The following is a 12,195-nucleotide window of genomic DNA, read 5'->3' as shown; positions in this document are numbered from 1 at the left end:
CAAACAGTGCCCATAACTTAAAATCTTCCCTTTTTCTCTTTTGATTATAGGTTTCGTTCTGGCTGGAGTGCAAGAGTAAATGGAGAAGAGATCCATAAACGAGTGAGAAATATTTTAAGGACTCACAGTGCAAGGCAAAGGCTAACTTTTGTACGTTTTCCCCTAAAGTGTTATGGAGAAAATACCCACCCACCCCCGCTTTTTTAAAAAATGTTTCCTTTCATTAGTACATGGGGAGAACTTTTATAACATATATGAACAATTTTTGCCATTGAACATCGTATCTGTCATGGAACTACTCATGACATTATGTCTTTATGTACAAATTGCTTTGTGAAACCCATTGTATCTTTGGGTCCTCAACAGGATCACATGGTGATCTCTGGCCACCCATTTCCACATGCTCCCTTTTCTTCCTTACCTTTCTTTTTTCTCATTCCCATCCATTCCTCACATGTCAATGGAAGAGCCAGTAGTTTGCTTACCTTACGCTGCATTGCCACTGTTTTCATGTCTCTGATGGCTGTTAAGTGTTCGTTTTGATCAAGATTTAATTTTTTAATGAAATAAAAATACATATAATTGTGTTTCTTTTTTTAAAGGACTACATTTTTCAGTCACATGAGATTATCATCTTTGTATTGATTCCTTAGGACGAGAGTTGTTTGTCAAAAGATGATTCTGCTAAGTCAAGAGACTCTAGTAAGACAGAAGATTCCAATAAGAAGAAAGACATTTCAGACAGAGACCGTTTAAGCCACAGTGATCTTCAGAGCAGGTAAAGCTCCTATTCCTATTATACCCCCTTGTTCTAGTCCACACTTAGCTTTTCCATTCACTGCTGTCACTGCAATTGTTACCAAAATACTCCTTATCTATGCCTGTTGCAGTTGGAATAAATTATACAAGTGAACTAGACTTGTATAACTTTCTAAACCAATCCATGCAGAGAATTGGTTTACACTTGAAGCACAGCCCATCATAACCTTAGGCGCTCTTAAGTCTGTTGATTTAATCTGCTATTCTCTTCCTTTTCATGTTGCCAGAATAATATGAGAAGCCAGGGCTGCTTCTCTTACTATCCTGTCAACACCTCCCCTGCCTCTCATACTCGTCTTGTCAGCTGGTGCAAGCAAAGCTATGCGCATATGTCTGGTGATAGTTTGGGACACGGGGATCATTTTGGGACCTACAGGCGTGAATAAAGAATCCGCAACAACTACTGCCACAGCATTAGCGAAAACGATGGACTTTGAAATGTCATATGCAAGTAGGGTCTGGGCATTGATGGGTTCATCACATTCTGTAGAGCAGTCGTGAGAGTTGGGGATAAAGAAAGGGACTCGAGGACATTCTGACAGCTTGAAGTCTGCCAGCGTCCTCATAAATAACCGTACCAAGGCAGAGTTCAGAGGAGAATGTAGTTTTGCTGACCAAATGTTCACACTAAAGTAAATGATTGAAAACCATTGGGACTGCACAGAAGGTCCATGATGCTGAAATATTTAAAGTGCAAGTGACTTTGAAAGGAACTTGTGGGACTCTAAAGGAGATGGAACAAAAGCATGTGACAGGTATATGACAGGTATTTCCAAAAGTGGAGCTGAGTGCAGTTACCCTGCTCTTAATATGATTTGTGCATGTAATCCCCAGATCACTTCAGCTCAGCTTGTCAGGATAGTTTCCAGTTAAGGCAGCAGACTGACGTTTTTCTAACATGGATGTAGCTATGTCCGTTCCACTGTTGAATTTCTTATGAGGAAGGGATAACTAATGGCCATGCACCAAAAGTGAGCACACTCAAAAAGTGTGACATTGTCAGTATGTTGACGTGGAAATCACAGGAAGTGCTGCCGCTTTTCATGAGCATATCTCAGACTGTCATGATGACTGTGGTTCTAGGTGAAAAAGTCTGGATTTTATGGAACCAGAGTTATGGGTGCTATTCCTCATACTGTGCTCCTGCTCTGCTCATTCACTGCATTTTACCTTACAAATAAGTAGTACATGGTCAGCTGACCTTCAAATATAAAGCTAAAGCCAGGGAGTTTTATCATGGTCTTCTTTAAAAGGACCATTACATGGCTATATAGCACTGATAAACAGTTCCTTTTTCTCATCCACTTTAGCATCCACAAAATATGCATATATGTGTGTGTTTGTTTTATTTATGGTATTAATATGCCTTAAATTGGTGGACCTTACATAAGATTATTGGCACAATAAGCAACAATTAAAAGGTTACAATAAAATAGACAATACAACAGTTTAGAAGCAGCTGTATCGGCTTCTTCTCTGCTCCCCTCAGGGCAAAATGAAACTAATCTGCTGGTCAATCCAGTTGTCTCTCATCTAAAGGATAAATCATATGCTGCCTGCTGTGATGCAAGTTATCACCTACATTTAAAAATTATCTGCATTCAGCCTGACTTAAGTTCCAAGCTGCTTCTTAGATTAGAGGTCAGGACAGAATTATGGAAAACTTGGTATTTGAATCAAGCAGTGAGTCTTGCACTCAAATGCTGACAAGGTGCTTAGGGCACAATCAACTCTCAAGCAGGTATGATATTTATCTTGACCAGTGAAAGCCAACCAGGAGATGCTGGCTCATCTACTAGTTGAAATGACCAGTATCTCTTTTTATGAGGAAAGTGTAGAAAACTGTGACTTGGGAGCCACTATTCGCATGGTAGCATTCCATACTATTAGGGTAGGTCACTATAGCAGGCATGTGGCTGGGGTCTATCAGAGTGCTTGTTGTGGAAGACCAATATAATCGGCCCTGTCCAAATAGTAACTTAATTCAGTGGTGCAGTATCTCACCATGAAGAAAAAGTTCAGAAGCCACCAGGTGCGTGTTGGAGACTGGGTGGATAAAAACCTATAAAAATAATCTTGGGCTCATAGATATTGAGGTGATTGACAAAGTGACTGTATCAGAAACTAATCAAGTGAATACAAACATATCTGCACATAGAAAGAAACGACACTGAACAGTCACTTTCCATATTTATGAAACTATAGAAGGATCCGGTATATTTCTGAGGTGAGACATCTGTAGAGTATACTCAAAAAGTGCAATCAGGACAGGTTTTCTTTAATACTGTCTATTTTGGAAATAGCTGGGGAAACAAACCTTGTAGGCTTCACTCAAGTGCCTATGCTACTTAAAGAGTAATCAAATAATAAATGTCATTCACTCTTTTCCTTTTTCAAAAGATCACATTTTAATAGATGTTGTTTGGGGGTTTTTTGGGTATTGCTAGTTCATCTATACGGCAGAGCATCATGGTTCAACTGGATGATGATGACTATTGGACTAGTCAAGCTGCAGAATATAAAAGCAAACCACACAGAGCAATCTTTGAAGACAGTCTGCAGAAAATCTATCGAAATATGTACCGAAAAGCTTCTGGATCAAAATCAAAGAATAAATAAATTCCTGATAGTGATGCAGGTGAAAATGAACAGTATAAAAGATCAATATTTTTAATGAAAATGTTGTGTGTCTAACAAATGTTTGTTTGTTTGTTTCTCTCTCTCTCTTTCTCTCTGTTTTTATATAAGTTTGTGAAATTCTGAGGCTGGGACTCTCAATAGGAAAATAAATAAAATCTGGAGGGTTTTAAGTAGGGTACATTGTTTGTTTATGGGATTTATAGGCATATTAGTAGTTTTGGCTCCCCATTTCTAAAGCATCTGGCTTCCAATTGAATTAGGATAAATCGCACACATCTCCACTACATTGCTATCCATGTAGGTATGTGTCTTGCCTAGAGCACTAATAGAGGCACATGTGAAAACAGTTGTTCTATGGTTGCAATGTGTTTCCAATACTGTGCTACTGAAAAGTATCTTTTTCAGGGGTGTTATATCATTCAGCATGTCACCGAAAATCTGTGGATCTTGCAAGGGTCTCTGGGCAAGTGGTGAGGAAGCCATGGACCTTTATGTACTGGATGATTGTGTAAGTTCACTGTTGTGAATAGTGTGGAAGTTGCTATCGGGAGCAGAGATTGCATTCATTATCAATACAAGCAGCCAATAATAATGATAATGCCTGCTTGGAATAACCACCACCACCTACAGGACATATGAGAGTTGGGGATGAGGGAGAGTGAACATAAGAAGCCTAATACAGTATTCAGAATTGTTTTATAAGACCTGAAATATTGTCATGTGAACAATAGACCTTCCATATTTTGTTGTAAAAATCAAGTGGTTTTTGTGTGTGTTTTTGCCTGCAAAATTGTTGTTGTTATTGTCAGGCATGGGTGAAGTAAGCCAACTGTGCCAGTCTTCTGCACACCGATGGACTACATCTTCCTCCTTTCTCTCTGCTATTTTTTAATCATTATGGTTCTATTTGTAATCCTCTTTTAGCTTGATTACGTCAGCAGTATATCACTTTCCTTTTTTTGCTCCCAATCACCCCTTAATCAAACAGGACCCAGTGTCCTTTCAGACTGCATCAGAGATATATCAGTGCATTGTTGGATATGAAAAAGAGCAAGGCTTCCAGCACATCAGCTAGTGCACCCACCCAAATGCAAACATTATGAATGTTCTGCACCTCAAACTGATCAAATTTGGAGTCTGTTCTTACAGGCTCAAGGGATGTATTGGCAGAGCGGCATTGGCAGAGCGGGCATCTCTCTTCTAAAGGCCACCAAATGTTCACCAGCAGTTTTGAAACATCCCCTGAGAAGAAACCTTTCCAGCCTTCCACTGAGTATATCCCATGCTAACAAATAAGGGCAGGCTGCCTGCTCTTTAGGCATTCAGAAATTTATAGAGGCAGGGGTGTTTGGCTTCTACTTCTTTTCAGAAAGAAAAGAAGTAAACATACTCCTTTTGGAATACTTATATCATTAGAGCATAGAAATAATAGATGCCCAAAGGTGGTTTCAGATGTATCTGAAAACAGTGTGAGGGGTACGCAATGCACAAGATTACCGCCTGCCTATCTCCATTTTATATTGTTTCTTTCAGAAAGTCTCCTATCTCTGCCAGCTCTGTACAGACATCTACATTTTGTCAGATGTCGATTTATTTATTTAAAGCATGGGCAGGTAACTTACAGGCCTGAAAGTGTTGTTGGATTGCAACTCTCATCATTCTCGACCATTGGCCAGCCAGCGGAGGCTGATGGGACTTGGGAGTCCAACCCGTTAGAAGTATTTTTATACCACCCCTCAGCAAAACTGACAGGATGCAGGGCACTATTATTATTTATTTTCCAAATCTTCTATAGAGCTCAACATAAGAATACGTAGTGCCAGACTGACATCAACTTTGGTGCCAGGCAAGCCTTCCTGGAGATGGCATTCCATAAGCCGAATGCCACAACTCAGAAGGGCCCTCTCTGGTCATCACTCATCTCATGCTGGATGGTGGTGGGATCCAGAGAGGTACCTAAAATAACAAATGCAGTATTGAAGCAGGATCCTGTGTTAGAAGGGGGTCCTTCAGTTATCCAGGTCTGAAGTCATTTACGTAGGTACCATCACTTTGAATTATTCCTGCAGATGGACCAGGAGTTAGTGTAGTGGACACAGAAAAGTTGTAATTCCAGCATGTGGATGAATTTACAGAAAGGTGGATGAGACTCAGCTAAACATTATAGCCAGCAATTATTTATGATCCATACTGGTCATGTAGTGTACTTCTGGAGTGTCGGGTTGGGATGCATATGTTGGGATGCATATGAGCCACCCAGAGTGGCTGGGGAAACCCAGCCAGTTGGGTGGGGAATAAATGATAAAATTATTATTAAAATTATTACATGAACAGAAAAGCCCTGAGTGTCAAATTAGACAAATTAATGAAAAGAGGTGGGAAGGTATCGTGAGTACAGTGGTACCTCAGGTTACATACACTTCAGGTTACATACGCTTCAGGTCACACACTCCGCTAACACAGAAATAGTGCTTCAGGTTAAGTACTTTGCTTCAGGATAAGAACAGAAATTGGGCTCCGGCGGCACGGCGGCAGCAGGAGGCCCCATTAGCTAAAGTGGTGCTTCAGGTTAAGAACAGTTTCAGGTTAAGAATGGACCTCTGGAACGAATTAAGTTCTTAACCCGACGTACCACTGTACCTTGTTTGGTGGCTTGCCCCATCTGTATGACCCTTTAATTCTTTCCTTCTGCTTTCAGGCCTGTTGAGCATGGTGGTCTTCCCTTAGTATGAGGTGTAGCTAGAGCTGAGATGAGAGTGAGTTATTGGTATCACAGGGTGTTGATTTCCCTGTAGCAAGGCAAAGCTGTGGCTTTTCGCCTATGCAATTGAAGCTTTGGAGAGCTAGCGCTGTCTAATACCTTCTCCCTCCTCCTTGGCTTTTACACAACTCCTCCTCCACACCAGCAAAACAATTCAGAATTTAAGCAGAATGACTTACACACCAAGGTGTAGGACATTATTATAGCACAAGCATAGGCAAACTCGGCCCTCCAGATGTTTTGGGACTACAACGCCCATGATCCCTAGCTAACAGGCCCGGTGATCAGGGATGATGGGAATTGTAGTCCCAAAACATCTGGAGGGCCGAGTTTGCCTATGCCTGTTATAGAATATTGCTACAGCACAATCCTATTCCTAGAGATATTTACTCAGAAGTAAGCCCTGCTGTGTTGAATGGGGCTTACTCTCTAGTAAGTGTATTTAGAATTGCAGCCTTTGAGTGGTCATTTACATCAATAGTGCAAACCCATGTGTGGTCTATTTCAGAGCTATGTTGTTGTTGTTTAGTTGTTTAGTCATGTCCGACTCTTCGTGACCCCATGGACCAGAGCACACCAGGCACTCCTGTCCTCCACCGCCTCCCGCAGTTTGGTCAAACTCATGCTGGTAGCTTCGAGAACACTATCCAACCATCTTGTCCTCTGTTTGTCCCCTTCTCCTTGGGCCCTCCATCTTTCCCAACATCAGGGTCTTTTCCAGGGAGTCTTCTCTTCTCATGAGGTGGCCAAAGTATCTGTCCTTCCAGTGAGCACTCAGGGCTGATTTCCTTCAGAATGGATAGGTTTGATCTTCTTGCAGTCCATGGGACTCTCAAGAGTCTCCTCCAGCATTTCAGAGCTAAGTCCCACTTAATTCAATGGTACTCACTCTCTGGTCACTCTTTTTCCAGTAGTTCCCTAAGAATCACTTTGCGCAATAGGTTGAGTTCCTAGTGATAGATGTCAAGACAAAAGAGGAGCGTCACCAAACATCCAGGAATAGATCTTTCCCCTTGTATTTTTATCACCGCAGGAGCTGATGGAACACTTGGACTGTTTCACAATTTTGGGGTGAAGTTGCACCTCTTTTTGCCCATAATATTTGGCCCCACAAATATCCCCTTTTATCCTAAATGCCTCACTTTTCTGCTTCACCTGTCTCTGCCTACAAGCCCTGGGCATGTTAATTATATAATTCTAAAAGTTGTAGAATAATACAGTCTGTTGAATGTTAATGATTATTTGAGATATGAAAGCAGGTAGAAATTCCTCATCCTTACCCATGTATAATCCCCAAATCACTTTCTGTGGTTGGCTAACCTTCTGTTAGCTGGCAAACAGCAGTGTGCATAGGGCAGACTCTGTCTCCTCTTTGACTTGCAGGGTGTGATAAGTAACATTTCAGGCAATGAACCAACATAGTAATAAACAGTAATTGTTTAGTGCACCTTGCCTTCTAATACAATTTAAATCCCTTCTATCAAATGCAAATGTCTAAGTTCCCCAGCAGTGCTTTAAATAACATTTTTCTGTGCTTGTTCCTTATCTTTTGTCATCCACAAAGTGGTGTGTTGGTGGCATGAGATGGCACAATTCCACCAGCTTCATTTTGCATCTTAAAAAGAGCTGTCTACTCAAGTGCAGAAAAAAACTGGTTCAATGAAGAGTGAGCTGGAATTTAGAGAAGAAATCTTTTCTTTCCAAAATAAATAAGTAGTGTTGCAGCATGCGAAAATTCCTGCCAGGCATGGTATTTTCTGCAAACAATATAAAAATGTAATCAGCATAAAGCAGCAATTCCTTATATTGAAAAAGTGTTGATAATGTGCTCCGTGAGCTCAGAAATCGAAAGGAATGTAAAAGGAATCCCAAATGCTTTGTGGATTTAAGTATCTTAAAATTTCTAAACGCGTGTGGTGTGCAGTGATGAACAAGTTAGCCACTTTCGACGCAGTTTTCATATAAGTGCAACAGAGGATGGATGGAGAGAATAATTTACCAAATGGAAATTGAGCATTATAGTATAGAATCATAATATCCCTTCAAATCACAAGATCTTTATCACAGATGAACACCAAATCACAGCAACAAAATAATGGTGAAATTCTCAATGGCTAGTTTAAGATATGGTGGCTGAAGTCACCCTGAGTGGTTAATTCCTTGGGCAGAAGCTTCTAGTGATCAGCAGTGAGATATGCCCAAAAATTGCCATATTAATTGTATTGCAAGGATATTTTGTTTTCATGGGAACCAACCCTTAGGGGCCGTGGGGGCTTCAGCCCCCACAAAAAATATTTACGGGCATTCCCATTCAAATAGTGTATATGCACTGTGTCATGTGGTTGATTATGCAGGGTGGGGCTTACCTGGACCCCTGCAATCTTTTATTCAATTTGGCACCTCTAGTTGTTTTATCCAGCCAATCTGGATTTAGCTCAGCCCGTCTGGAAATTGGGTTTGTATTGGGTTCATTTTGAAAATAATTTTAAGAATGTCGTGGGATTTCCAGTAATGCATGGAGAGAGATTTGGTATAGTCTGGAATTTCTATATGCTGATCCAAAAATCCATGTGTGGTTGGACAGCTGCAAATCTGTCAGATGAGGGTGCTTCCTATTCATTTCAGTGGAGGACTCTGGTCCAGACACATGGAAATGCAAGATGAAGTTGTAGCAGAAAGGGGGCACTGGGTTAAATCACATTCCCTCATCTGGAACAAACTGGCTGGATTAGTGCAATACGGGTTTCACTATTCACACTACGTTACCCATTTGGAATATTCCTGATGAATCAAGGGTTCTAGATGCTTCAGATCTTAATATGGTTTTGTTTTGTTCTTTGTATGTAGAAGTGAATTTTGAAGGTATGAAGTTATGCTGCAGGGTGAGCTTTTAACCTGTAAAGTATTCCTTCTATTTGTGTTGTTAGAACCCTGTGGATCAAACCTTGTGCCTTCTTACCACACAGTGATACAGAAATGAATGTTTGTGAACCTTTGACACATTTTGTCATAAACGTGATTTATCATTGTGTTAAAAACATGCACCTCTTTTTAAGAAGCCCAACATCTAAAAAAAAAGAAAAAAAGACTTTGCTGTAGCCTTCCTGGTTTACTGGTTTTTAATCATGTAGCTGTCAGAAATAAACAACCACTGTTCTTTGTGTGATGGAGCCTAATGTTAAAGCTGTCAGAGTCCACTGAGAGAGTGCAAGTGTAATATTTATGTCTATAGGGCCTGCCATTCATGCTGTTCTCAACTTTCACTGATTTAGGGCTCAGCTGGTGTAAACTGGGTCTTGTTTCGGCACACCTGAAGTCAGTGAGGGCTTTTAGAATGACTTTTTGATGTGCAAAATGACACTGTAATGGCTTCCACTCAGTCGCTGTGTGTTTCTAATCTTTCAAAGGTATACCTGTTCCACCATGTTCAAGATTTTTTCCCTTGAGTATTGGAATAATTGGTGGTATTTTAAGATAGTGAACTGTGCTGAAATAAAGCTGCTTACAAAGCTAAATATGTCACAGTTAATAATAAAACTACTTTGTTATTGGGTAGATCCCCCATTTTAGTGGGCCTTCTGAGGGGGAATTTCTCTGGATTGTGCCTTGCTCTTCTCCAGAATCCTTTATTCACTTCTCTTCTGCACATAAAACCTGGGAAGAAATTCAGCTTTGCTCATCCTAATTGATATTGAGTGGTTTTTCATTCCTTTCATTCCAAATACATACCAGAGTCTGAAATCTGATAAATTTATACCTTGGTAACTTGTGATTGTGTGAAAAAATATTCCAGCGTGAAGGGTCTGAGAATTACTGTATTCATGTAATATATATTTGGTCTGTGTAAAAATATAATTTCCTATGTATACTGTACTAACAATATATACAGTGGTACCTCCGGTTGCAGATGGGATCCGTTCTGGAGGTCCAGCCAGATCCCAAGGTTTTCACAACTGGAGAGACCGCTTCTGTGCACATGGCGGTAGATCGCTTCTATGCATGCGCAGAAGTGGTCTACCACTTCTGCGCATGCGCGCTGGGCAAAAACCCGGAAATATACTTCTGGGTTTGCCGCTTACGTATCCTAAAGTTTACGTAACTGGAGGGATATGTAAGCGGAGGTACGATTGTATTGGCCTTGGTCTTGAGTGAGCTAGACTTTTAAAATATTGATTGGTTCTCTTTAAATCTGATGACCAGGTTCAGTTGCTTACTTGCTTTTTCTGGCTCAAGAATAATGTATCATAGTGGCCATGATAATTGCTAGAACATCTGATGATATGCTAGCAAACATTTAAAATATGGATAGTTAAAGACTATCACAATTTTGGAGAGTCCCTGCATTTCTGAGTGACTTACCTGACGTATGTTAAAGCAATGTGGTGCTCCTCTAGCAATTGTAAATGCATTAGAGAGCTGTGAAGTTGTTAGAATGTTTTTGTGCTGCAAGCAACAAAAGGTTTTTAGTAAAGTTAGGAAGGAAAAGTTATGCAGAACTCTTAAAATGCCTTAGACATTAATTACTTGAGCACTGACTTTCAGTTAATGGAGACAAAAGTGTGAAGTCCTCTCCTAAAGCACAAAGACACTGAAATCTTACCTAGTAACAGCAGTGGGGAGAGGTATAGGCTATTCATCACAATAAATAAATGAGCCAAAGATTCCCAAGTTTCCTTTTATTAGTTCTTTCAGTTTGAAACTTACATGGTCTGCTTGTACTGATGGTTTGAGTTTAACTTTGCACAGCTCCTACTGGAAGAGAAAATCAGGCATGCACATTCTATTATATTCTGGAGAGGTAGGAAAGCAGCACTCTTGTTAAGTGCTAGAAAGATTTTTACTGGAACACTGTTAAGAAGCTGGAACTTTGAGCATGGGATGTGAACCTCAGGGTCAAATGCAGCTCTTGAAGCTTCTCTATCAGGCTCTCAGGACCCTGCCCCAGGCTACTGACCACCTTTATACTGTGCTGTCCTTGAACACTTTTGCTAGGCTGGAATGTGTCCTTGAATTGTGACAGCACCACTTGCTTGTCTTAATGGAGGATGGATGTCTGTTGTGTGTGAAACCTCAGATATTCATGTGGCAGGAATGTAGCTTAATATACAAAGGTAAGTGTTAGATCAATTTCTCCACCAACTTTTGCCATTGGTATGCAACCCTGAAAAGGTTGCCCATGAAGGAATGCAAACCGCAGGCTGATTTTCTTTTCCACACTCCTGATTCTAAACACTGGCATATTGTCTTGTTTCCATTTCTCCCCTTAGTCAACCTTTTTTCTGTGGTGCACCAAGACTCTTGGTTTGAAATCCCCTTTTCCAGCAGCCATGAACTTTTCTTTGACCCTCTCATTGTCAGAGGTTGAAAGAGCAGTATGGGGCTGTTTGCAAAAGGACTTTCAAACAAACCACGCTGTGCTTTGAAACCCCAACAATTGTGGTTTCAAAGCATAGCATCATCTGATGTCATTGTCCTGGCAGGTGACTGCCCACCAATCAAATTTGGCTTGGCAGGATTGGGGAAATAAGAATCTGGCCTGCCAACGAAAAAAGCTTCCCCACCCCTGTGATAAAATATCAGATAAATGATTCTTTTCCTGAAGCCAAAATATCTTCAAGTTAAAGTAATTACTAAGTAAATAAATGCTAAGGCAGTTCACAGTCTGAGAATTGACTTACATAGTTCCAATTTAGTATAGTGGAAATTGTTAAATTACCGGTACATTTTCTGATCTGGGATTGGCCTGATATAAAATAATAGAGTGGGGGTTTATGACGCAGGAATTTGGTTTCTATCAAGTAGTACCTGTTTCAGCCTTGTAGCAGTTGTGTAATTAACAGTCCCTATTGCCCCTTTTTGGAGGCATTTCACCCTTTCCTTTTTTTCTTTTTTTCTTTTAAAGATCTATACCCATTGATCTAAAAATAGTTTATTTTTTAAAGAAACCCAACAAAATCAGTCAGCTTGGTAGTTTG

The 12,195-nt window shown here is 40.4% G+C and overlaps 1 protein-coding gene across 2 annotated transcripts in view; it reads left to right on the top strand.

The window, feature by feature from the left end:
• Nucleotides 1–9,386, top strand: part of SPATA6 (spermatogenesis associated 6) — a 32,647-nt gene extending 23,261 nt beyond the window's left edge. Inside the window, exons 11-14 of one of the 2 annotated variants that reach the window (XM_079980408.1) lie at nucleotides 51–150; nucleotides 654–778; nucleotides 3,267–3,457; nucleotides 3,865–9,386. In XM_079980408.1, coding sequence (XP_079836534.1) covers nucleotides 51–150; nucleotides 654–778; nucleotides 3,267–3,438 — 397 coding nt within the window. In that variant the 3' untranslated portion in view covers nucleotides 3,439–3,457; nucleotides 3,865–9,386. Of the gene's footprint in view, nucleotides 1–50; nucleotides 151–653; nucleotides 779–3,266; nucleotides 3,500–3,864 lie in introns of those variants that run through there. The other variant, XM_079980407.1, reaches the window with a different exon arrangement.
• Nucleotides 9,387–12,195: the final 2,809 nt, after the last annotated feature.

The sequence above is a fragment of the Podarcis cretensis genome (genome assembly GCF_951804945.1).
Source record: "Podarcis cretensis genome assembly, chromosome: 6".
NCBI classification, from domain to species: domain Eukaryota; kingdom Metazoa; phylum Chordata; class Lepidosauria; order Squamata; family Lacertidae; genus Podarcis; species Podarcis cretensis.
Note: the sequence above shows the minus strand (reverse complement) of the source record. Positions and strands in the feature narration are given on the sequence as shown.